Source organism: Caloenas nicobarica, unplaced genomic scaffold (assembly GCF_036013445.1).
Source record: "Caloenas nicobarica isolate bCalNic1 unplaced genomic scaffold, bCalNic1.hap1 Scaffold_83, whole genome shotgun sequence".
Classification (NCBI taxonomy): Eukaryota; Metazoa; Chordata; class Aves; order Columbiformes; family Columbidae; genus Caloenas; species Caloenas nicobarica.
This window is the reverse complement of record NW_027017717.1, coordinates 1,385,954-1,412,277: the sequence shown is the minus strand read 5'-3', so window position 1 is coordinate 1,412,277 and position 26,324 is coordinate 1,385,954. Positions and strand designations below refer to the sequence as shown.

At 50.7% G+C, this 26,324-nt stretch overlaps 1 protein-coding gene across 1 annotated transcript; it reads right to left on the bottom strand.

Annotated features, from left to right (window-relative positions):
• Positions 1-582: 582 nt before the first annotated feature.
• Positions 583-13,824, bottom strand: LOC136002949 (ral guanine nucleotide dissociation stimulator-like 1). Its single transcript, XM_065658185.1, has 20 exons — positions 13,692-13,824; positions 13,489-13,609; positions 12,334-12,728; positions 12,221-12,243; positions 11,536-11,646; positions 10,211-10,416; positions 8,875-8,955; positions 8,251-8,435; positions 7,245-7,369; positions 6,391-6,606; positions 5,875-5,978; positions 5,409-5,541; positions 4,793-4,909; positions 4,455-4,487; positions 3,080-3,201; positions 2,739-2,828; positions 2,150-2,288; positions 1,480-1,668; positions 882-993; positions 583-701 (listed from the first exon to the last, which is right to left on the bottom strand). Exons 1-20 carry the CDS (start codon positions 13,822-13,824, stop codon positions 583-585), a joined length of 2,754 nt encoding a protein of 917 aa, XP_065514257.1.
• Positions 13,825-26,324: the final 12,500 nt, after the last annotated feature.

Below are 26,324 nucleotides of genomic sequence, written 5' to 3'. Positions count from 1 at the left end.
TGGAAAAAAGTTTATGTACTTATTATATAAATATGAAATATTAGACAAAGCTCAAATATGATATAAAGATCAACTATTAAAATATATTAATGCCAGACAAAAATTCATGGGGAAAGTCTAGGTACTTATTTAACAAATATTAAATATTATATAAAACTCCAATATTAAATAAAGATTAAATACAAAGTTCAAACATTTAAATACATTAACTCCAGACTAAAATTTGTGTGAAAAAGTTTACCTACGTCTATATAAATATTATACAAAGCTCAAACATTATATAAAGAACAAATATTGAAATATATTAACTCGAGACAAAAAAGTATACATACTATATTATACTATACTATACTCTATTATATTATACTATACTCTATTATACTAGACTATATTATACTAGACTACATTATATTATATTACTCAAATATTATATACAGATCAAGTATTAAAATATATTAACTCCTGACAAAAACTGGTGGGAAAAAATTTACATACTCAAAATACTTATAAATAGTAAATACTTAAAAATACTTATAAATAGTAAATAATATACAAGGTCAAATACGATACAAAGATGAAACATCAACATATATTAACGGCAGGCTCCTCCTTTGCTGCAGCTTTCCTCCTCAGGATGAAATCCAAGTTGGCCTGGGTGTTCATGGCGTAGAACACGTTCGCCTTGGGTGGGATCACCAGCTCTGCAAGAGAGGGAGCGGAGCAAGCGTTAATTTGCGCACCACTTAGCGTTAGGGGTTTATTCTCACCGGCAGCTGCGACAACGTGTCGATGGCGTTTCTGACGTCGCTTCACATTTCACTCTTTCCTTCCAGATGCCGCAGAACTTTTCCAGCAGCAGCAGCAGAGCTCTGCTTCCCCACCTTTGGCCTCGGAGATGATCTGTACCAGCTCGTAATCAGCTGAGCCAGACTCCAGGTTGTGCTTCTCCATGGCTCTCTGGATGACAGCAGGAGCCTTCTCTTGGTTTGTTAGCTGCAAAGACAGAGTTGCAATGGGAGCTTCTGCTTTATTCTCTCTTTAATGACTGAATCATTAGCAAAAGCCTGTCTTTCTGCAGACTACTTGGGCTTGGAAAAGATTTCCAAGAACTGAAAAATTACAACGGGTCAGTAACTGCGTAGCAGATTCAGCCAGATACTAAAACACGCTCTTTGCGACACGTGGTGGTTGATTTAGTTCAAGACGACAGACACTGTTCTAGAAATGCAGCAGTAAATCACAGCCTCTGCTCTCCTGAGCAACCACTTGGAGAGGTGAGACCTTGTTCTCAGCAGCCATCAACTCCACAGCAATCGCTGCCCCAGCTGTTGTTTGCAGACATCCATTGATCTCCTGCGCTAAACACTTTCTGAGGTTTGATCAGTGAACAGGTGTTTCCAAAACTAAAAGCACCATTTAAGTCACCTGGGGTGACAACATCACCCACGGTAACAGCATTTTGCTGTTCCCACCACTCACCAGGATGCTCTTGTAGATGTTGCCACTTCTGTCATCTTCCAGGCTGGTCCGGATGATGCAGCTGTCTCCCTTCTGCTGGTTGTAAACTGGCTGCACTGGAGGCACTTCTTTTGATGTGGTGGTTGTCATGGAGTCGGGGCACTTCTTGGAGCACTTGGCATGAGATGGTAGCAAGGGAGGGGACGACATCAATTGAAATCACACTAACAACTGCTCCAGCTCAACAGTTTAAACCAGTGATGGATGCCAGAGTCCAGCACCTCATGCTTCGTTTGGTTTAAGAACGTTTAGTACAATTTCAAAGATCCATCAGCTAAATATGACACTCTTCAGCACAACAGCCTTAACAAGGGCTTCAGCAACCCCGTTAAGGCAGTTTAGGTCAAAAGAGCAGAGTCTGTAGGACCAAGCTCCCTGGGAACGGAACCCAGCCCAGGCAAGGCTTCCTCTGGGCAGCTCCTGGCAGGTCAAACCCACAGGGCTGCTGAGCTCTGACCTCACCTGCTTCTCACTTGCTCAGCTGCTCTGCCTGCCCCACAATTAGGCTGGGCTTATGCACATGAGCTTCCCCCCAAAAACGCCTTTCCCAGAGCTCAGGTCCCTCCATTCCACTGCGAGCAACGCAGCCTCGCACAGGCTGTGTGTGCTGAAAACAGGGCCCAGGCCCTACCTTGTGCTGAGGCTCCTCTGCAGTGGCGCTGGCAGTGACGATTGTGACGCTGCTGTCCCCAGAGCTCCCACCCGGAGCGGGTTTGGGCTGCGCTGTGACGGGTGTGCTGTGGGCGCTCAGCCCCAAGCCCAGGAACGGCCTAGGAGAGAAAAGAAAGCGCAACGGCCGGTGAGGGAAAGCACAACAGAGCTGGGCTGAGCAAAGCTGTCACTTGCTTCAAAAACCTGACGGAGTGTTGTGTTTTCCTGTCTGCAGTGGCCTATTCTTTGCATGTGTATATCAAATTAGACTCTATCCTTATTTACTCTCTTTTGCTACTGCAAATTTGAATCGCATTTATAATCCAGCACTAACATTGTTCCTTTGTCTGACACCTTAAGGTTACTTCTAATGTCTTTAGTCAATAATCCTCACGGCTACTTGCACCACTAGAAAGGGACAACGTCAGACAGAAATACGTATTTCTAGCTGGTGGTGTCTCCTTACAGTACTGCAGTGCTCTGGGTCCCCAGCCAGGTTTGTCAGCTGGTGTTTGATTTATTGCGGTTCATAGTCAGCCACCAAACGCTCCTCTCCCCGTTGTACTCACAGGCTGAATCTCTTCCCCACGCTCTTCTGAGTTGTGGCCGATGTGACACTCTTCTCAGCAGCTGCTTCAATTTCACGGGAAAGGCGGAAACTGCAGAACAGGCAATACAATTAGTTATATATCTCCAAGTGGCAGTATCTGAGAAATCGGAGAAACCCTGGGTTCTTCCCACTTCACAGAGGGTTGCATCCCCACAAGGAGGGACGCAGCTCTGCCCGTGTGTATTTCCACTCTCCGGGAGCAGCAGCGTGCGGCAGCTCCTGGCAGCGCAGAGCTCAAGGCTGAGAGAACCTGCCTGCGGGGAAAGAAAAGCTGCTTCGCCAGCTGGGCTGAGACCCTACCTCTCCTCATCACTTAAATGCTGCTGCCTCCTAAACCACTGCAGGAATTTTTCATCTGGTGGCATGCAATAGCTGTTACACGCAGACTGCAAGAGCTTAATTTGGGCGATTACTTCAAATTCCTAAGAAAACAAATCATAAAATAGGAATTCTAATTAGAAAAATAAAGCCAGACTCATTCAGATACTAAACACACGCAGCAACAGATGCAGGACAAACTGAGTTTGACCCCAAGTTCCGTTTCAGTAGAAGAAGTGACTCTTTCAAGAACCAGTTTCTCAAACAATGCAATTTTGCAGCTCACCCTTCCCGCTCACCCTGCGTGGCCAGAGCAGCGCCGAGAGAGGAATCACGCCTGTACGGAGGTGGTTCTCAGGCACTCAGCAAGGGAAAGAACTAGAGGTGCCTGTGACGAAAGCAGAGCCTGATCCTCCCCGGCTCTGCACGTCGTGCACTCACACTTGCACCAGAGGAACACAAAACGCTGTCCCCAACGTGTGACTGGAACGTGCTGCTCTTCCCCAACTCCGCTTGCACACACGCTTGGCCAAAATAATTCTTATAACCCCTCATGTTGGAGCAGGTTCTAGACTCAGAGCTGAGCACTCAGCGCGGATCAGCTTTGCCGCTGCTTTGTGTGAAGCTGGACCCATGAGCACGGAGCAGCTCGTGTATCTCATGAGTACCCTGGCCCGTGCGGTTCTGCACACACGGCAAGTCCGAGCGGTGGTTTGTGGAGCCGGGAGCAGCTGAAGGAAGGAAACAGCTCCATCACAGCCAAACCACGTCTGCTTTCAGAGCCCAGAGCCGAGATCTGGCACGACTTCCCTCGCACAGAGGAAACCCCGGCGCCTTTGCTGCTACTGATCTCTGACCAACGAGGCTCAGGCTGGAAGGAAACGCTGAGCCTTGGTTTCTCAGGCCCAGGTACCTGGGTCACTCTCTGCACCTTTTACCCACCAGGATTTACTGCAGCACAAGGAAGATGGTTACAAACTGTATCTCGTGGCAAGCAAAGGTCTCACGCCAGCAGGTCTGATTCACTCCCAGCACACAGAACACACACGTGTAACGTGTTCCCGTGAACACCAAACGGGGGAATGTGCGCGCCCCAGACGTAAATCCCGTGGCAGCGAGTGCCCTGCAGCTCCTCCTCCCCTGCTGCCCGCATCGAAAAGGAATTTCTCTTCCCGCGCCGCCCCTCGCAGCCCGGCAGAGGTTCACAGCGGGCCAGGGATTGTTCCTTCCTCACAAACTGCATTAACATTAGCGGCTGTCGGATACGCCTGAGCAAAGACAACAGGCTCGCCATGAGAACGCTCTAGCAGAGAGCATCAGGAACTAAAGATCACGGAATAGTCAACGTTCCACTTACCCTTCGCCTCTTCTCAAAATTGATCAGCCCGCCCTGTTGGAAGGAAAGAGAAGGGATCAGAGGAGAAGAGCACAGGCTCGGTTGGATTTCATCACAAACAGGATGAAGTAGCGACACCAAGGAAGGGAAAGGCCAGACCTGCCCTGAGCAAAGGCTTCTACAAATACCTGTTTCCAGCTCTAGGAGAAACCCCAGCACTTGTGTACCTGAGTCTATTTTTTAAATAGATTCCTCCATGTTGAAGAACTGCACTAGAACCCAGTGGAAGACAGAGGAGCAGACACATGGCCGGGAAGGGAGGGAGGATGTTTAGGATTCCAAAAATTGCCCCAAATTACCTCGAGATAGTCCTGAAGGGCTGTGTCCAGCATCACCAGATCTGTGAGGAAGGTACCAAGGTAAGGTACCGTGCCCTGCATGACTCCCTGCAAACCATCAGAGCAATGCTGGATTAACTGACCCGGAAATAATAATAATAATAATAATAATAATAAAAACAAATAATAATAATAATAATAATAATAATAATAATAATAATAATAATAATAATAATAATAATGATAATGATAATAATAAATATATTATTTTATTATTATTATTATTATTATTATTATTATAAGAAGAAGAAGAAGAAAAATTAGAATAATAATAAGAAGAAGAATTATTAGAATGCTAGAATACTCCTGTGTAAGCAAACAAAATACAACTCGTCTGCTTCAGCAAACAGTGCTCTTGTAAATGATGCTTTCTTTCATGACACCATCCTTAGTATCTTAGCCAGCGGTTCATGTCTGTACAGAGCGGTAGAAAGCCAACGTGCTCATTCGTAACTCATCTGCGTCAAACTGCGCTGTGCGGCACCTCTCGCCCCAGCAGAAAAGCCCGGGATTTACAGACCTGTCTTCCCCAAAGCACCGCACACGGGAGTTCCGTTGGTTAGGAAAAGGGCCGAGCTCGGCTTTGATTGCGATCACAAGCCTTGCAACTCAAACTCATTCCCACCTTCATCAGCAGCTCCCTGCTTGTCGAAAAGTTGTCGCACTCAGAGAAGATGTCGGACAGCTCTTCAAACATCAGCATTATGTCCCTGTACAGGAAAAGATTAAATCATTCCAGTTATCTGTAAGCACTCTAAATCAGATCGGGTTCCTATTTTTTTCTCATGAATCGTTAACAGTTGGGCACATCAAAGATAACGGCACCAAAACACATCCAGTGACATGCTGCACATCTACCAGGGACCTTCCTGGGATCTTCTGCTGCTCCCAGGCCCTATTTGACACAAAGAAATGCCGCAGGGATGCTGACCCTGCTGAGGGTTCTCAATCACAGCGCAGGTAGGAGATTCTTGTAAGAAGGCGGATAAACGGGTACAAAGAAAGAGCACGGAGCTTTTTGCCTTTGTCTGGGGCAGCCTTACTTTGGAACACAGGCCCAGGTCTTCTTCAGGCGATAGATGGAGGTGGACTGCAGTGCTGAAACGATGGCCTTGGAGGAGGAGAAGTTGTTGAGGATCCTGCATTCCTGTGAAAGTAGCGGTTAGAAACCCAGGAGCATTAAACGTCAGCATCACCAACAGGTCAGTGCTCTTCTGTCTGCCCCGTGTCCTGCTTGCTGCACATTCTCCCTGCTAAGCGGGCAGCTCTACAAATATTGAGCATCAAAAATATCACTGCCCCCTCCGGCCACCAAACACTTGATGGGCTTTGGCATTTACACCTTGTCTTCCTCACTTTCATCTCTTTGTGCTGATGCTGCCCAAAGAGAGGAAGAGCAACACTGCGTGTGCTGTGACAGGGACAGTCGGCCAAAACCAGAAAGAACGAGAGCTCAGCTGCTCCCTGGCCTGGGCCCAACACGTACAACCCCCCTCTCCCCTCCCAGCCCCACGGCACCCGCACAAGGAACATTAAACAGTCGCCAATAAATGCATTACACGTGCGATGCGAATCCACTTCTCCAAGATCTTGGCTCTTTGCTGTGTTTTCAGGTCTTTGCTCCTCAGAACGGTGCTGAGCACGCAGTTGGCGACGGCGTTGAACTGCGAGATGGTGGCTCTGATGCTCCGGGCCAGGTGCTTGTTCTCTGTCTTCTCCCTTCGGGACCAGATGCAGCCCAGACAGTGCTGGGGCACAACTTTCTTGAAGAGTGTCTAGACGGAAACAGAGGTGCCCAAGTCAGCCTGGATCTCTGTTGCGCACAGGAAGAAATGCACGTTTACAGTACAACTTGGACCTAAATCTAATATGGTATTAAAAGGGAAATATTTGTTTTCTCTTAGTTTAAAATACACACTTTGGCATAACCCTTTAGGCTTGATGCCCTAAAAGAACTGTCAGCTAAACAGTCCTGGCAAAACAAGAGATACCTTTGTATCACTTGCATAACCAAGGAGAAAAATTTCTATATAATGATACTTTTGAAAGAGATTGATACAAACAAACCAAATCGGAGCACTACAGTTAAAAGTACTTATACACGTCTAGGCGAGGTAGCCTAAAATATAGTAAAACCACGCTATTTCTGAGGGGTCAAATATTAAACTTTGCCAAAAAGGCTACGCAGTCTACATTCACACTTCAAAAAGAAGACAAACACCACCTTCAGAATAACCGAAGGAAAAGCCCAATGAACAAAGCAAGTCTGGATAACCCAGCAGAGCTGCGCTCTGTGTCCCAGCAACAGAGCTGTTCTGGAACACTAGACTTACATTGACATAACTTAAAAAATAATTTGGAAGCCCAGTACTACTGCCCCGAGCATTTCAAGTAATAGGTATGATCTACATACCGCGTCCATGTATGTCAGCTGTTCTGCCACAAGGTCTTCTTGGAAGAAAGAGAATTCTTCTGGACTGCTGATCTCCAGTTCCTCTTCATTGTCCAGGTTATGGGGAGAAAGGCTGTGGAACCCGTCTGTCCGGCGTGGAAAACATGAGTTAGTAAATCTATACAGTAAACACTGAATCAAAGCAGATATTTCAAAAATCACTATATGCAATAGCACAACATGCAAAGGGTCCTGCCTGGTGTAACGGCCTCACCGTGCTGCCTATTTTAGTGAGAAAAGTAAGCACCAGAAGGTTAAATTGGCAAAGAGAAGGTGGAAGAAAAAGAAACAGAAAGAATTGAGCTGTTCAGGGTCTCTTCGCTGAGAAGTGCCCTAACCCATTCACTAAGCATTCTTTGGAAGCAAAAAAACCCACCAACCCCCCAACAATAATTCCTTATTAACACTGCAGAATGTTGATAATCTACTTGTCAGTATTTATACATTCTACAGCCTGAAATAAAGCTGAACTGCAAAGAGACAAGACTGCAATTATACCCCCAAAATATTACCTCGAGAATGCTCTTATGTCCAGATTTTAAGAGAAGAGGAGGAGAAGGGAGAGAGACCAGTTGGAAAGTTAAAACATGCTTTGCTAGTAATACTCATGAGGAGAGAAAGTAATGCAAAATATACGAAACCAATCGTGGCTCCAGCAGCTGCAGGACAGGCACCCCGACGCCCTGGGCTGGACTCGGCAGTAAACCAGAGCTGGATTCAGGGCTGCAGGGCCTGTCTAAAGTGTAAGCCTGGGCCTTTCTGCACACCAGTCCTACCGTTATCCACACCAGAGCCAACAGGGTCTGAAAAACACGCAGCCAACTTGAGAAAAATGCACGTACAAGAACTCAGCAGAAAGGAAGATTCGCTCAAAGACATTTGGTCTTGCTTAACCAAAACCAGGACGCTTGGAGAGCACAGGCTTGACACTGGGAGAACACACAGGCAGCAGAGAAAGGTACTTTACCATCATTCTCCAGTTCTTCTTTCTGGAACTGCTCCAATAGGTTCTGCGCTCTCTTCTCCAGGTCAGAGCCGGGCATGTGTCTCTTCAGATAATCCAGCACCTCCATCAGACACACGTAGTCCGGCGGCTCTTGGAAATCCTCGGCGCACTGATCGAGCCAGGCTTGTAAAATCGATGCGATCGCACTGTGAGCAAATTCAGAGAGAACACGTGGGTTCTATACAGCAGGTATTGATGCAATCGCCTGGATCTGTATCTAACAGAACAACACTGAGACATTCATCCCCCACGTGAAGGCAGTCTGGACACTTCTGCGAGCACAGAATTTAATTTGTTCTTTTTATGCAAGAAATATTATTAAGATATTACTTCATAGAAAACTAAAGGCTGCTTCTTCACTTACACCTTGAGAAACCAGCGCACTCATTAACAAAAACACTAAGATTTTCTCTGGGTCGCATTATTGGATGTGTTATGAGACAGTTGATACTCGGCCTTTACACAAGCTCCGTGAAGCAAACAGGGCTGTGAAGTGTCCAAGGAAACAACAGCTCTGCTGCCCACATCCTCCTCCAACACCCAACCCTGCCTGGGGCTCGCTGGGCGGCGCAAAACCAAACTTACGTCCTGAGCGCTGTGGTGGATTCGGGGGAATTCTGGCTTTCAGCTTCTTCACAGCTTGAGACCTCCAGGTTTCCATATCTGAAAAATGAGAAGGGGGTTTAGAGGAACCTCTACTGAGTAAAAGCAAAATCCCAAATAGCGTAATTCATATACAATTAGCATAAACAACTACAAAGTGTTTCTAGCTCAAACTGCAAATGTGGAATCTAAGAGTCGGGCAAAGTTAAGGAGCTTGAAGAGGAAAAAAATCCTGAAGAAACAGCCAGTATCTTCCAAGCTAGTTTGTTCATTCCTAGGAAGCAGCCTGCACAGAGGAGGAATCAACTAAAACAGTTTCTCTGCTCACAGCTCCAAGACCCTTTCTGCCCATTTTCCCTCCAGCACACAAGGAGGCTGGAACACAACCACTTTCTGCAACGCAGCTTCTGTTTCTCCAGTATTTCCCATTCCTCCCCACTCCCAGGGTGATTTCACACCAAGTTTTCCCGGTGGCACGTGCCCACTTGTGCCCAAACTACTGGCACAGCTGTCACCAGTGGGCATGGCCATGGGGCTGTGAAAACACCACCGGGAAAGAGGAAACCATGGGCACAACCCCAACAGCAAAGCAGAATCTCTTGCCTACCCAGGCAAGGCCTGTGCCTTGCAGGCAGGATTATTCTGCCCTGCCACGGCTCACACCCTCAGCACCGCCCAAGGCTTTAAAACAGGAACTAAAGCTTCGACAATCTTATAACAAGGGCTTCATGTTGGACAATTCCACCAGGGCTGAGGAAGCTGAGGCAGAGATGAAGGGTTTGCACATATCCCCGTGCACTGCAAAGCAAACCCAGACTAAATCAGGCAAACCCGTGGTCCCTCTGACAGCAGCGGCGCAGCCACAGCCACAGGGAGCTCAGCTGGGGACACTGAGCCTGGAGAGACCTGCGGGGAGAGCCCTGGCATCAGCTGGAACAGCTCCTTGCAAACCACACCTTGCACCTCCTTAAATACGGGGTAGGAGGACGTCAGGATACATCTGAGCATGCACATTTCAATGGAAAAGCTGTATTGATTTTCTGGTGTCGGTCCCAGTTTGGTTCCTCAGCAGCCAGACCCCGCACACTTTCCCCACCTGGCGCCTGAGCTTTCATGAGAGTTGGGATGTGGGCAGCGTGCATTTACACATTTATGTGTGTTTATGCTGAAATCCTGAATTTTGCACGGTTCTTGACCTCTGTCCGTCAGGTTATTAAGTCCATGTCCACTAAAAGTAGTAGAAGAAATTCTTGCCAACATCCCCTGTCATGTGTAATCAATGATGGCTCCGTTTCCATTCTGTCCCGGTTCTTTCCTGTCCAGGAGCAGTTCCAGGACTGTGCTGGTGGAAGCAAAGGCCCTGTATGTGGAGAGGAAGATGCTGATGTATGTAAAATCATTCTCCTCAAAGGCCATCAGAAGGGTCTCCACAAGCATTTCCAAAGTGCCAGCTTTCAGGGTCCTGCTTTTGCACATCTCGTCCGCGCTGACAGTGTGTTCTACAGGTAACTGGTCCCCTTCAGCCTACAAAGTGGAAACAAAAACAAAGCACAAAGCTCAGACAGAAGCCAGATCCCTGACACAGCTTGCACAGTGAAACACAGATTCAGTTCCGTCTTTTCACAGGAATAGTCCATCTCTAGTTACTAAACAATTTTGTCAGTTTTGGCTCTCAAAATACCAAATGCTTTTCACCTGAAAAGCCTCCAAATCCCTCTACAAATGCAGTATCACTTAGAGCTCTTCCCTTGAGAACATGACCAAGACCTGGCAAACTCCTTCTACGTACAAGGAACAACACCCCCGAAACGCGAAAAAATTCTACTTTTCTAAAGTATCTTTATGGGACACAGACATGCTCAAAATGCTCTCCACCTCTTACACAAAACCAGCAGCTGGGAAATGTACAGGAGGTCAAAAATACTTTCTCATGTTTCTCCTGGTAATAACAGGAGGCAGAGGTGGGAAATCTGCTACTCAAAGTCTCTATACTACCAACCTGGACACAACGGTGCAGGCAGCAGCACCTGCCAAACTGAGTGCCTGTGCATTTCAGCTCATTGCGCTTACCCCTAAAGCTTTCATGCTTGGAAATACCTTCAAAAACAGTACAGAGCTGTAATTCTTGCAGAAAGGCAGACAATTAATTAAGCTGAGAAATCAATATGAAAATAAAACCCAAACCTATATTCACTTATGTTTTGAGGAATTTTCCAGTGACTTTTCAGAGACCTTCTTTAGTCAAAAGACTGAGACTATTTGTTTGGGAGACCTGAGACAGGTTCCTAACAGCAGAAATGAGCCACAGCCAGTCCAAAATAATTGACAAATGTTCAACTTCTCAGGCCATGAGCTAGACCCTTATTTCTGCACTAAGTACCATCTGACCCACCGCCACTACTGGTCAAATCTGTTTTACACATCAAGAAAACAAGAAGAGCCAACACAAGAAGACAGCCATTTCAGATGATCCAGACACACAACTTCAGTGTTTTCTTGGTTTGGGTTTTTTTTTTTTAATAGTGGGAGCAGTCAGTGCTAAAAGTTAATATCATAATGATCCATGTGGAATTCAGTTCCCTGGAGCAGGCTCCAAAGTCCATGAGCAGCCATCCAAAATGCCACCGCGCCAGCTTTACTTACCCCGAGCCATCTTGCTCCTTCATCCTCAGTCTGCTGGATCTGCACTCTTTTCAGGGTGTCACAGTCAACAGCTGCTTCTTCTACTTCTTCACCTCCATCCTCAGTTGTGCTCTGCCAGGAAAAGGGCAAAGAAAACAAGTAAGAGAGAAAGGAACATGGTCCCTGCACAAGCACCAGCTGCAGACACCAGCATGCCAAGACGAGGAGCTCAAACCGCCTCAAAAACACTCACTTAAGTTGCCACTTTTTAGCTGCCTTTAGTTACCTGGGGTAACTTTTGGACTTCTAAATGAAAGCAGAGAGGAGCTGAGTGCACAAATTACTGTACAAGCCAAGGAAAGAGGTAAGAATTGAACCAGAGAGTCCAGATCTCTTGAACCCCAGCACTAACAGCCACTGCATTAACATGCTGATACATGTTGAGGAGCAAAGAACAAGAGAATTGAAAATAGATGTAACAATTAACTTTAGAAATACATATACTGGTCCCTCTGCAACCGCATAATGTTTTGTCATCATACATGCAATTGAACAATTACAATTTCAGGGCTTTACTAACCACCACAGCCTTAAGCACAGCAACAACTAAATTAGAAAGAATTTCTTCTGAGTGCAGTGCAACAAAATCCTGGTTGGGGAGACTGGGGTTTGGGTTTTTTTGAGTTGCTTTTCTGTTTGTTTTTACCTCCTTTACCTCTAAAATATCCCCTAGTCAGATAGAACCGCCTGTACACCAGTGACTTGCCTCTTGAACGCTCTGTGGAACCTCCACATCTTCCCCAGGCTGGTTCCTCACACTGTCTTCCAGGCTCTGTGAAGTCTCCACATCTTCTTCAGTTGGCTTGTCCTCAGTGTCCTCAATGTGCTCTGGAGTCTCTGCGTCTTCCTCTGTTATCTTGCTTGGACCAGCCTCGATGTGCTCTGGAGTCTCCTCAATATGCTCTGGAGTCTCTGCGTCTTCCTCTCTTATCTCGCTTGGACTGTCCTCAGTGTGCTCTGGAGTTTCCACATCTCCCTCTCTAATCTTGCTTGGACTCTCCTCAATGCGCTCTGGAGTCTCCTCAATGCGCTCTGCTGTCTGCACACCTTCCTCCGTTGGCTTGGTCAGACTCTCCTCAAGGCTGTGCAGAGACTCCACGTCTTCCTCGCGTGTCTTCCTCCGGGGTGTCCTCCTCCTTTGTCTCCTCCAACATCTCCAGAGAGACAGGTTCCGAAAGGAGAAATTCCGAGCCTGTTAGAAAACAACGGAAAGGCAGTTCTGAATTGCAGATAGCAACACATTTATTTTTAATGTTCTTGCAAAAGTACCAGGACAAGATCATAGGAACCCTGACCTTTAGGCACTATTACAATGCAAAAAATAGATTGTACGAGAGAATCATAGAATCACTTTGGTTGAAGAACACCTTGAATGTCATTGAGTGCAGCCCTTAACCCACCCCTGGCATGTCCCTGAGAACCTATAATCACTGTAACACTTGACTGGAAATCACCTCAAGGCACGGGATTCTATTACATCTCAGACAAAACTTGTTCCTTGTTCAAAAGTCCTTTCTGCTTCGAAACGTTTTGTTGTTATTGCTTTTGTTTTTAAATATATAAGCAGTTGATCACTGAAAAGATTTCAGCATTGTCTGTTGCTTACAGGCCCAGAGAACACTTCATTGGAAAGAAGAGCTTTGTCACCAGAACAGGATACTTTTTGCCCATTTCCCCCCTTCTCTAACTCATATTAACGACTATGTTAACTCTTAGGCTTAATCCGTTGATGCCGGCCTGAGAACCTGTGCTGAGAACCTGAGAACACGGCCCTGAGAACCCACAGCCCTGTCCCCCAGAACCTCCTCCGCGTCCGTTCAGCCCCTCCAGGGCTGGGGACTCCCCCGCTGCCCTGGGCAGCCTGTTCCCACGGTTAATAACCCCTGCTGGCAGGAAACGCTCCCAACGCCCAACCTGAAGCTCCCCCGGCACAGCTGGAGGCCGTTTCCTCCCGTCCCGTCACTCGGCACTCGGGACCAGCCACCAACACCCTTCTCTCGGCATTCGGTGCTGCCGCCCCCTGCCCCCGTGGCCCCTGCAGGCCCGGGGGAGGGCGGGCGGCGGGGCCCGGCCTTGCTCATACCCGTCCGCAGCAGGGCCCGCAGCTGATCCCGCACATGGCGCTGCGTCCCGGCCGTGGCCGCAGGCAGAGCTGCTGCCGGCTCCGCCAGCCCCGCACTCCCGCTCTCTCTCTCTCGCCCCGACCGCTCGCCCCGACGGCTCCGCCGGCAACGGCCGCGGCGTCACCATGGCCACCGGACGCGGCCTCGCGGGCCGCCCGCAGCCGGCCAATCGCAGCTCGCCACCACTCCCTCGCGCGCCCCTTGCCCCGCCCTCAGCCCGGCTGGAGTGGAAGCCCTTGCTCAGCCGGACAGAGCGCCGGGAGCGGGCCCGACGGGCGGGACTGCAGCTGTGCGGGGAGCAGATCTTGTTCTGCGGCAGCGTGAGGGACGGGCGCTCCCGGGAGCTGCTTCGTGCACACGCACCACACGCTTTCGTGTGACTGCTGGGCCTTGCAGGCGGGAACCGAACCCCGCTGTCTTACCAACGCCTCCTGCAAGTCGTTCCGTCGGCGCCCTCAAGCTGGTTTCTACCAGACACACGCGAGCAGTCCAAAGGCTACAAGCACCACTGCAGCCGGGTTGTGGCTTCCCAGCTGAGGCAGCTCTGCTGGAACACAGGGCAGAGCCCACATTCCTCCTCCAGCAAGAAGGTGGTTCTGCAGGAAACATGGGGCATGAATAAGGTTTTCACACCAGCCGCTTCCTTAACAACACAGGGGTTTGGGCACACGTAGGTGTGTGTGCCTGTGTCTTTTATTCTCCGGGGCTCCTGCCTTCCGTGAAGAGGAACCTCACAAAGCTGTGTAATGTTCTGATTAGGAAGAAATATCAAAGAGGAGAACATAGATAATGCAAAACTACACAGTCCCAGCATAAGTGGTGTGATAGATAAACTTACTCCACACAGACAGAGTCTATGCTCAAGAGAAGTTTATTGTAGTGGAGATAAGCAAAGCAGCGCTGGGTGTGTGGGAATCTGCGTTCCACCTACACGCACACCTGACAAAGTTTTTAGTGGTCATTATATACCCCCGCTTTGTTATTACAATTCTCTATTTTGGGGAATTATCCCACCCACTAATACATATTCATACTAATAGATACGCATGCTCTGTCTTGGTGTTAGGGTCTTCTCTCCCCATCTGGTGGTCGTCAGGATGAAGGCTCTCATCTTCCTCAGTTTGTCCTTTATCTGAACTCGGGGGTCCTTGTAGAAAAAAAATCACTGTCCTTCTGGCTTTGGCTGACGTTTCTATTATCTCCCCCATTTGGTCATCTTCTTGTCCTTCAGTCCACGATTTGTCTGTTCCTGTTCCTGTGTTTCGGTACATCTGGTTTCCTCAAAATAGACTCAGAACATCCTTATCAATAACATGAGCCATCTGCCATCTCATTTAACTAGCAACAGGAATCACTAGGTCGCTCTAACATTTACTACAAGTGGGAAAGGAAAAATGAAGTTCTTGTCATTTAGAGCAATGTTTTCACTTTGTGATTCAATAGATTCCTTATTCTACTAAAGGTTTTAAAGAATAGGCAACTGAAATCAAGAACGCGTTGTTCCCCAGCAAAGGGGGGTTCCTTCCCCAGAAATGTGAGTTGTAGTTAAACACACTGGCTCATTTTGTGGAAGTCAGTGTTTCTGCTCTCTTTTGTTCCTTTGTCTCTGGTCAGAGCAATTATGTAGCTGAGTGAAAAGATGAGGCTGCTTCCCCGTGGGACCTTGAACACCCTCCACTTCAGCAGAGGTGACCCCACTTGTTCAAACCTTTTCTAACCTCAAACATTTTTCTCAGTGTCTTATGACTCTAAGAGAGGCAGAAACGTGCTGGAATCCACCAGATCCCTTGTAAGAACGATTGATCCAAACTGGCAGAAAACAGCAGCGATCTGAACAAAAGGCCTCGCGAGCTTTTGTAAAACAACAAAACCAAGCCAGCCTTGAATGACGTCTTTCCACAGTTCCTTGTGTAGAATTCTGTATTTATAGAGATTGATATAGAGAGGTGTACAAGCGTTCATACCTTTCTGGAGAGCTGTAACTAGGCTGCTGTGTAGCCGTTACTCCTCGTAGGTTCGTAGGCTTTTTCTAACCCTGTTCACTGAGAGAAACTGCGGGCGAGTGTTTGGGTATTTGGGTTTGTTTTTTCAAAGGGAATCAAAATGGTTTCCAAAACCATTCAGCTCAGTGGAGCAGCGCTCCTCTGTAGGGTCATCTCCTTCATCGCACGGCAACAGAAAACTGTCGCTGGCTTCCCCTCCACAAATCTCCAAACTTGCCAGATCTAAACGGGCCTCCCAGTCCAGAGCTGCCGTCTTGGCGTGTCTGAAATCCTGGGACGTGGCAGCAAAAGTGGAGGTTGCAAAAGGGAGGAGTTAGTCCGGGTCATGTCCTGCTTCACTCCCTGTGCCTCCATTTCTTCCTTCAGGAAAACAAAGCCTGACAGCCTGTTTGCAGGCCTGTTTAATTAGGCCCTAAAACCAAGTGTCAGGACTTCTAGGAACTTTAAATTTAAAGGGTTTGGTTACAAACTGCTTGACATTATCCTTATCAAACCAAAGCCACCTACAGAGATGTTGGTGTTGTCAACTGTGCTGTTCTCGACAGCCCCAATAGAATTATTGCACGTGACAAGATGGAAAGGCAACTTGTCTGGATATTTTTATATGTGAGGATCAAACTTGTCTCTTTTTTTGGATGAGTTCGGCTCTGCCGCTGTTACAGGTAATTAACAATTAAAGGGTTAACCACGTAGCAAGGGCCTAGAGTTTTGTGAATTATGTTCAGAAACAGAGCCTCATTAAATGCAAAGATAAGAAGTTTTACAGCATCCAGCTGTATCCTTGAGGAGACGAAATAACGAAGATTTTCAGCAAAGGGATGATACTTTAACTGACTCAGCAGTTGGGGTCCCAGCCAATTCAGCATTCTAAGCCAAAGATGAAAAGTTCATGATCACCAGGTAGCACTGCGCAGGTGCAACAGGGAGGGGCCAAGGTCCTGGAACTCATTTTAATAAGAGCCACCTTCTTGGGGAAAGGTTATGAATATGTATAGGCGTTCCTGGGGTTATCATGAATATGTAACACCTTGCTGTATTTAAAAACATCTTCTATTGTTAGAAGGCGCACGCAAGATTAAAGGATTGATCCTTCATGCGCCCGACGTCTAACAAACATACCTGCTTTATAACCTTGCGAGTTGTAAAGTTTTATGACTTTATAGGTTGTAAAGTTGTTGCCGCATGTCATTTTGGCGACTGCGGCAGGACGAACTCTGCCCGGCTGCGCGGACCGCCTGAGAGAAACGGACCTCCTAGACGCGTCCCGAACCTTTTGTTTCGGAGGGGCTCCACTCCGGCTGGTCACCGCGAGGGCAGACAGCGACCATTTGCATTAAGCAGATCAGGCATGTTTTTTTACTGTAACATGGAGGCCCACTAACTCATAGGAGACGTCCACGCGTGGCCAGATTCCCCATATTGGTGTTTGGTTTGGTGTAAATGGGTACCTAAGGGGGTTGCTGACTTGACTCGACCAAAAGGGGGTCAGCCGCTAGCGATCTTGGGGGTAGATCGAGTAACCTTGAGACTTCTGTTGTGTCCCGGTTTCGGGAGCCAGGATGGACCCGCTAATGACTGTATGGAAGCGGGAGAAGGGTAAACAGAGTCTCCAGTCGTGGGTTCAAGTCTCACTACAGTCGTCAGGGCTTCGAGTCCCAGCGGCGATTGAAACAATCATCGGGGGTTCAAGTCCCGTGGCGATTGTAACTTTATAACATCTTAACCCATGGGAATTGAAGTTTATATTGATGTAACTGTAATTGGAATACTTATGGGGACGGTTACATGTTGTATGATTAAGAAGTTTTTGTGCCGGGTACCGTGCTTTGTGTGAATGAGTGCTCGAGACGCAGTCTGACTGCAAAGTGAGTGCGGAGTCCTGATCCGCGGTTCCGCGTCCTCCGCGAGGAGACCGGCTGGAGATGGACGAAGCGAATGATAAGTGTTTGTTGAACTAATAGCTAGCTTGGTAATTATGTGTGTTATCTTTATAAGTGCCTGGGTATTCCATGTCTATTGTAATAATCTGTAGAGTACAACCATCTGTACGATGAGCAGTTTAGCTCTTAACTGTGTGCATGTAAGGTTTTTTGTGTGGTAGGCTGTGCCTCATCTCGGTGTACTAAATTTAGCTTTTTGTGTGCACACCAGGCAAGAAACCCTGTTTGGGGATAACAGTTGTAATACCCTAGATGAGACTCTAATAAAAGCCTTGCCCAGTCCAGCTTGCTGAAGGCAGCGGGGGGTCAGGTGCTGATTGGGCTCCAGCGCGCACTGACCTGTTTTGTCAGGGAGACCCAGTGGTACCTCTGCCTGGCTGAGCGGTAAGCTGTCCAAAGGTGCAATGCTAAAATCGAGATATTGTTTTGATTAATTGTAATTGTGATCTGTTTGCATATTTGAACTTGGTATTTGGTTTGCATGTCTGAGCTCAGTATTTTAGTTTGCATATTTATATTTGGTACCAAAAGAATTTTGTTTGGGGAGATAATTATAAAATGAGAACCGGTTCCATTACTAAAGTACCACCTTGCTCCCTCTTAAGATGCATCTTTACACATGAGAGTAAATTAGTGGAGGGAAGTGATTTGAATGTGAAATTCTGATGATGAGATGAGGGACAAATGCTACAATATGTGGATGACATTTTGATCGCTACCAGAATAGAGGAGACGTGTCTAACCTAGACCGTAAGTTTATTGAACTTTTGGGGCTCCAAGGATACCGGGTATCACACGAGAAAGCCCAAATGTGAGTAAACCATTTTTCTATTCTCTCACGAGAAGCAGGGAATAGCCTTGGGTATACTGGCACAGGACCTTGGCCCATATCGACAAGCTGTGGCCTACTTCTCCTAACAATTAGACACAACTACAAAAGGGTGGCCTGGATGCCTGCGGGCAGTTGCTGCAGTGGTACTGAATATACAGGAGGCTCAGAGACTTACCATGGGTCAGAAAATGACTGTGCTAGTATCCCACACGGTGTCTGACAAGATGATGTAGAAATTATCATCACTAACATTGTCAACCCAGCTTCTTTCCTCAGCGGTAACGTTGGAGAACCAGTTCATCATGACTGCCTGGAGACCATCGAAGCAACATAATCCAATCAACCAGATCTAAAAGACATTCCTATGGAAAACGCTGAAAACTGGTTTATGGATGGAAGCAGCTGTATCCTGAGCGGCGAAAGGCATGCTGGTTATGCCGTAACTACTAGCCGTGAAGTGATCTGGACCTTTGCCTAAAAATACTTTCACACAAAAGGCAGAAATAATTGCCCTTACTCGTGCTCTGGAACTAGCTCAAGGTAAAACTGTTAACATCTATATCAACTCCAAGTATGCTTTTGGGGTTGTGCATGCACGTGGAGCAATTTGGAAGGAAAGGAGACTTTTGAACTCTCAAGGCAAACATATCAAGCATGCGGAGGAGATATTGAAACTATTGGAAGCAGTTCAACTTCCTAAGAAGGTGGCAATCATGCATATTAAGGCACACCAGAAAGTGAGTTTGGAATTGGAGAAAGGAAACGAACTGGCAGACAGAGAGGCAAAACGAGTGGCCAAGCAAAAGGTAAAAATAGAAAGTGCCTTAGTCCCTGACGGGCAGGTCTCTTTAGAAGGTAAGCCAGAGTATACTAAAGAGGATCGGAAACTCATCGTAGATTTAGAGGGATCATATAATAAGGAAGGGTGGGTTCACACCCCACCGGGAAAAGGAGCAGAAGCACTATGCAAACATTTGATCAGGGAAATAAGAGCTAGAAATTTGTATACCACTGTAAAACAGGTGATACAACAGTGTGATCTTTGCCTCCAGACTAATCCCAAAAATATGCCCAAGCTAGAAATGGGTTGAATTGGGAAAGGGAATGGGCCTGGACAACAATGGCAAATTGATTTTTCGGAACTCCCAAGAAAAGGGGGGTACCGATATTTGTTGGTATTAACTAATACTTTTTCAGGTTGTGTCCGCACGTCACCACGGACATGCCCCTGCACCCCCGCAACCCATCGGACCCCCCCAGCCACCCCCTGCATCCATCCTGTCCCACCTGCACTGAGAGACTGGGAGCTTCCAGAAATTCATCATTGCACTCCCCAACCCCCCCCCCCCCATTGCAACCCCCCGTACTGCCCCCACTGCACCCCCATGACACCCCCCGCTGCCCCGCACTCCCTGGACCCACCCTCAGCCACCCTTTGCACCCCCCGGGGTCCCAGCTGCCCCCAGGGGTGCTTTGCTCCCAAAAACTCTTTGATCATCATTGCAGCCCCCGATACCCCCACCTATCCCACCCTCTCCCCCTACTTCACCCCTATGACACCCCCAGCCACCCCCGGAACAGCCCCAGCCACCCCTTATGCCCCCCAAGTCCCAACTGCGCCCAGGGTGCTGAGCTCCCAAAACCTGTTGTTCATCATCGAACCCTCCCTGACCTCCCCAATTCACCCCCAAGACCCCCCCACCCACTGGTCCCTCCCCCAGAAGCCCCCCTCCCCACCCATCGTGCCCCTCCCAGCATTCCCTTGCGACCCCGAGGTCTCAGCTGCGCCCAGGGGTGATGAGCTCCCCAAACCTTTTGTTCATCATTGCACACCCCCTGACTCCCCCCACCCAGCCCCTGCACCCCCTGACCCCACATGCACCCAGCAACTGGGTGCTCCCAGAAACTCTGGTTCATCGTCGCACCCCCTGGACCCCCAAATTCACTGCCCCCCTCCCCCCATTGCAGCCCTCTGAGCCCCCCCACCCCCTGCTCCTCCCACCTGCGCCCAGGGGGTGCTGATTTCCCGGAAACTGTCGTTCATGAGCCGCAGCAGCTCCAGGAACTCGCTGTCGCGATAGTCTAAATGGTTCCCGGACACGATCGAGCAGATGATGTTGGACGTGGCGCAGCTCAGCAGGTACGCGGGGTCAAACGGCTTCTCTGGGGGAAAGGGGGATCTTTTGGGGGAGGCGGTCAGCACCCAAGGGTGACACCCCCGCCCGCCCAGACCTCCCCAAACCCCCTCACCCCCCCACTCCGTAACCTGGGTGCAGCTCAGCAGGTAAAGGGGAGTCAAAGGGGGGGCAGGAGGATTTTTTGGGGATGTCAGCACCCAGGGGTGCCCCTCCACCCTGGTCCCCTCTCCCGACCTCCCCCCAGTCCCCCTGACACCTCCCCCCCGTACCCCTGGTGCAGACCAGCAGGTATGTGAGAGTCAAAGCACTTCTCTGGGGCGGCAGGGGTATTTTTGGGGGGTGTCAGCACCCAGGGGTGCGTGTCCCCCACCCTGTCCCCCCCATACCCTGGGTGTCCCACAGCTCCTTCAGCAGCGCTTGCGCCTCCTGCTGGATGCGGCTCTCGATGCTTTTCCAGCCCACCCCGAAGTCGCGCAGCACCGAGAGTGAGAAGCGGCGCAGCTGCTGCCAGCGCTCCCCGTTGGCGAAAACCACCCCTGGGGGGCACGGGTGGTCAGCAGCCATGGGGGTGCAGCACCCATGGCGGGGGCAGGACCCCGGAGAGGGGACATGGTGGGGTGAGCAACCATAGGGGGTGGGAGGGGGTGGGTAGCATCCATGGGGGGTTCAGCACCCTGCGCAGGGTGGGCACATCACTGGGGTCCAACGGCTGTCAGTGTGCCACCATTGGGCTCCCACCACTTCTGGGGTCCCACTTCTGGTGTCCCCCCCGGTGTCCCCGCGCACCGTGGCCGTGGAAGGTGCTCTCCAGGGTGGGCATGCGCCCACGCCCAGCGAAGGCCTCGGCGTTGTCCACCAGCGCCTCGCGCACCGCAGCGTGTCCACAGAGCACCAGCACCCACCGCGTCCCCAGCGACACCGTGAACACCGGCCCGTACTTCTCACTGAGCTGGGGACACCAGGGAACACTCATGTCACCTGCCCACCCGCCGTGTCCCCAGCCATGCCAGGAACATCTGGCTGACCTGAGGGGACACCGGGTGACACCCAAAGCCCCCGCTTCCCCCACCTTGAGCAGTGCCTGCAGGAACCCCCTGTGTCCCCCCTGTGTCTCCACGTCCCCACCTATGTTCCCACCTTGAGCAGCCCCTGCAGGATCCATGTTAGGGACATCTGCAGCAGGTCCCCATATCCCCGCCATGTCCCCACCTTGAACAACTCCTGCAGGGTCCATGTTAGGGACAGCCGCAGCAGGTCCTCATGTCGCCCCCATGTCCCCCCATGTCCCCACCTTGAGCAGCCCCTCCAAGGTCCTGGCTGGGAATAGCTGCAGCAGGTTCCCCAGCAGTGGCAGCACGGGGGGACCAGCGGGTCCACCCCAACCTGTACTGGTGCCTGGAGTTATTCCTCCCCAGGTGCAGGACCCTGCACTTGCCCTTGTTGAACTACTCAGTCATTTGTCCCAGCCAGCACAGGTTCATGAGGGGAAAGACCTGCTTAACAAACTTAATTTCGTTCCAGGAGAAGGTTACCCACCTAGTTGACCAAGGGAAGCCTGTTGATGCGATCTGTTTGGATTTCAGTAAAGCCTTTGATAGCGTGTCTCACAGGATCCTCCTGGACAAGATGTCCAGCGCACAGCTGGGTAAACACACAGTGCAGTGGGTGAGCAATTGGCTGATGGGCTGGGCTCAAAGGGTTCCAGAAAATGGGGTCATGTCGGGCTGGCAACCAGTTAGTAGCTGGTTCCGCAGGGATCCATCTTAGGGCCAGCGCTCAGTGCCTTTCCCACTCATGCCAAGGATGTCCCAGCTCTGGGAACGGCCCAAGGCTTCCAGCCAAAGGCACTTGCAGCCCCAGCTGCAGCCCCAGTGGCTCCCAGTGCACACCCCCCGACCCCCCCAGTTCTGTGGGTCCTGCAGCTTTTTGTGCTCCCCCAAACCTTCTACCCGCCAGGTAGGGACCGAGCCCAATATCTGCAGCCCGGGACACTCCTGGGGGCAAGAGCAGAGGTGACCGCTGGCCATGGCTCCTGTCCTTCTTGCAGGCTCAGCCCCCCTGTGCCCACCACCCGGGCAGGAGCAGCCCTTCCCCGCAGCCTGGGCACCCCTGGCAGGGGGACAGCCCCGGCCCCCCAAGCCCCACCAGCAGGGACGACACCCCTGTCTGCTCGGACACCCCGGCACCTTCGGCACCTTTGCCATCTCCTACCCGGGCACTCCCAGCACCCACCACCCCAGTCCCCCGGCAGATATGGCACGGGGGTTCAGCCAGCCTGGCCGAGCGGCCCTGCCCTGGCCTGACTGATGCATGCCTAGTAAATCCAGTTTCCAGAGAATTTCCCCAGTACCTGGGGCCATCTGTCACGTCTCCCCTCCCAGAAGCGAGTCTCCTCCCGCTTTGCAGCCCTGTTCCCCACACAGCAGCTCACCCCGCAGGGTTGCTCCCGCCACCAGCTCCCCACGTGCCTGTGCAGAGCTGGGAGTTGTTGGCAATGGGGCCTGGCTTGGGGGGTGCCCATGGAGGGTCCCCCCCGCCCAGGACGGCTCCCACTCCCCCACACAGGGTTGCAGAGGGCTCCGTGTGGCTGCTGCTTTGGCTCCTGCGAGTTCCACATCCAGTGGATGAGCCCCTATGTCCATCAGGGCACAGTGGTGGCCCCAGCCCCTCCAGTGCTGCCGATCCCCATCCCCAGCTACCGGCACGTCCAGGGGCAATGGGCACAGCCCTGCAGCTTTGGCATGGCCACCACCGCAGGGGCGCCTCGGAGCAGGAACATCCCTCCCAGGCCCCTCTGCTGCTCCCCACAAACAAGCCCCAGAGGATCCCACTGATGATGTTGAAGTGTCTGAGGAAGTGCTTCTCCAAGAGGCCCATCAGCTCTTTGGTGTCTCTCTGGACATGGTGCGGGTTGCCAAGGACGGTCCCAGAAGCAGCCCCACACCTGGGAACACTGGTGGCACCAATTTGGAGGGGAATGCGGTGGCCACAGCCCCTGTGGTGTTGCCAACAGCCATGCCTGGCCACCAGCAAAAGGGCCAGCTGTCCTCGCACCTCAACACCTCTGGCACGGCCCCCGTCATGGGGACACCCCTGGGCAGTGATGTCCCATCCAGCCCCTCTGCTGCCGACCAAGCCTCTGGAGACCTGGCAGCCGAACTGGCCATACCTGATGATGTGCTGTTCCAAGAGGCCCTGCAGCTCCTCATTTGCTTCTTGGATGCGGTCGAGTCCAGCCAGGATGGCCTGGAGTGAACTCTGGGGCATTTCTCCAGAGCAGCGGGACTTACCAAGGTGTTCTCGACTAGACTCAGGGAAATGTGTTTTGTCACTCCTCACCACTATGTACCAAGTTTGAAAGATGTTGTTGCCCGTAGTTGTCGTTGCCCCGTCCCTCCTGCCAGTGCTGCCTCTGGCCAGGAAGAGCTCAGAGAGCCCTTCCAGAGCCACGGGCAGCTCTGCCGGCCGGCCCGCCTGCCCACAGGCCCTCGAGGAACAGCTGCAACCTGCGTCCCAAGGCTGGGATCACTTCTCAGAAACACTCACTGGGCACCAGCGGGCAGAAAAGCCAAAGCCACAATTACAAACAAACTCTTGTTGGCCTTGCGTGTGTCATTTACGGGGTGTTTGCTTCTCTGTGGGGTTTGGGGCAATTGGTGAAATCCCCATTCTGAGAAGTCTCTGTGAGGGGGTGTCGTGGTTTGATTGCAGGGTGACAGTAAAACCGTGGCAGATGTATTGTTAACCTCCTCTCCCCCCACTTTCCCCTTCAACCCCTCCTCTCCCCACTTCCCACTAAGGACAGGCGATTGGGAGGGAAAAGAAGGACAGAGAGAAGAGACTTGGAAAAATTAAAAATGTTTTACTAATGCTACTAACAGAAATAGAGAAAATAATACAAAATATACAAAACCAATCGTGAAAGTCGCGGCAACTGCTCCGGCAGGTGTAGGGCCGGCACCCGAAGTTCTGGACTGGACTCTCCAGCCAACCGGAGCTGGATTCAGTCTGTCACTAGGCCTCAGTTCGCAGGGACAACTCGCAAGGTCCTCTCCCAATGTCGGCCATAAGGAAAAGGCATGAGATTCTCGTGACCTCCCACTTTTATATGAAGTATGACGTGAATGGGATGGAATACTTTAGTTGGTCAATTTTTCAGTTCACCTCCTGCCTGCCCATCTCGCGGGATGCATCATTATCAATGACCTTGCGTTCCTTTGCTATGTCTACCAAAACATGTACCTAACTTTCAGGAAAACTGCAGTTAGTAAGAAGACTTTAGCTGACAGGGAAATTCACTACAAGAGAAACTTGTTTTGAACAAAACCAGGACAGGGGGTTTTGAGAGCTGTGTGCTGCATGGGCCCGTCTTGCAGCCTCTTCTGGTTCAATGTGGAGGTCGAGTCACTGGGTCTGAACTGGGCTGGATGAGCCAACAGCGAGTGAGACCGAGTTGGGCCGACTGGCCGGGCCCAGAGGCTGCTGCTCCGCGCCACCAAGTCTGTCCTGGATGCTCAGAATCCTTCTGGGTGGAAAAGACCTTTGAGATCACCAGGTCCAACTGTGACCCAGCACTGCCAAGGTCACACTGAGCCATGTCCCTCAGCCCCACATCTGCCCATGGTTTAAACCCTCCAGGGACGGTGACTCCACCACTGCCCGGGGCAGCCTGTGCCAAGGCCTCACCAGGCCGGGCCGGGGACGCTGTGGCCATGGCTCAGAGAGCTGGAGGGAGCGCCCCAGCCCATGCTGGGAGCTGTAGTCCTGGGCACGGGGCTGCCAGGTGCCATTTGCTCTTGGAACACACAGTTTCTGCTCCAGCCTCAGCCCAGGTGAGGTGGGCACTGGGGCACCCGTGAGGCCACAGGCACCAGCACCCCGACTCCCAGAGCCCCCCACCACCTGGGCAGACCCACCACAGTTCCCCAGCCCTGCCTGTGTGCGGCCGGCCAGGACACGGCCAGCTGCTCAGGCCAGGCGAGACCACGATCCCGCCACCTCTTCCTGTCCTGAACTCCTCCACTCTTGAGGAGCTTGCCCACATTGAGCATGCCCTGCCATCTCCACGTTCCTCCATTGCAGGTTGCCCAGCTGCTGCACATGGTGGTGTCTTCACACGGTAGCTGTTGCTTCCCTGACTCCCACTGGCCGTGTCATCGTCTGTCCCCAGTGAGCACGTCAGCAGCTTTGGCCTCTGGCTGAGCAGCCGCTCAGCTGCAGTTTGGCGGCTTTTGCTCCATGTGACCACGAGTGTCCTGCTGCAGGGACAATGAGCAGTGACTCTCATTTGTATCTGGCCTGTGGCCATTCCTGTGAGCAGAACTGATGGGTCAGACGGAGGATTTCAGGCAACACTTTCTTTCCCATGTCACCAGGACTCCTTCCTCGGTGACCCCATCTCCCAGGACAGTCCTTGGGGATGGGGCACAGTCGACTTGGGAACACAATGGCCTTTACGAGTGTGCTAAACTCTGCCTGTGAGCAGGTGATCCCAGCAAGCGGGAGGGCTGGTGGTGCCCTGGGTCATGCTGGTGTCATCTCTTTCTATCCAGGTTTGAACTGGAGTTGGTGGAGAAACCACTGCCCAGGGACCCTCTGAAGGTCTTGACAAATGTCCCTGGTGAGGGCAAGTGGAAGAAAAAAGAAAAAAGAGGGTTTGCCACCTCTCAGGCAAGGCATGGAAGGGAAAGCAACTCCCAGCTCATTGCCATAGC

Excerpts from the sequence above, each read along its gene's own strand:
- LOC136002949 (XM_065658185.1), bottom strand. The coding sequence starts at position 13,824 with ATGGTGACGCCGCGGCCGTTGCCGGCGGAGCCGTCGGGGCGAGCGGTC. Across the intron at positions 5,542-5,874 it reads ACCTGGGCCTGTGTTCCAAA|GGACATAATGCTGATGTTTG; the intron begins GTAAGGCTGCCC and ends TTTCCTGTACAG. Across the intron at positions 702-881 it reads GATCATCTCCGAGGCCAAAG|AGCTGGTGATCCCACCCAAG; the intron begins GTGGGGAAGCAG and ends CCTCTCTTGCAG.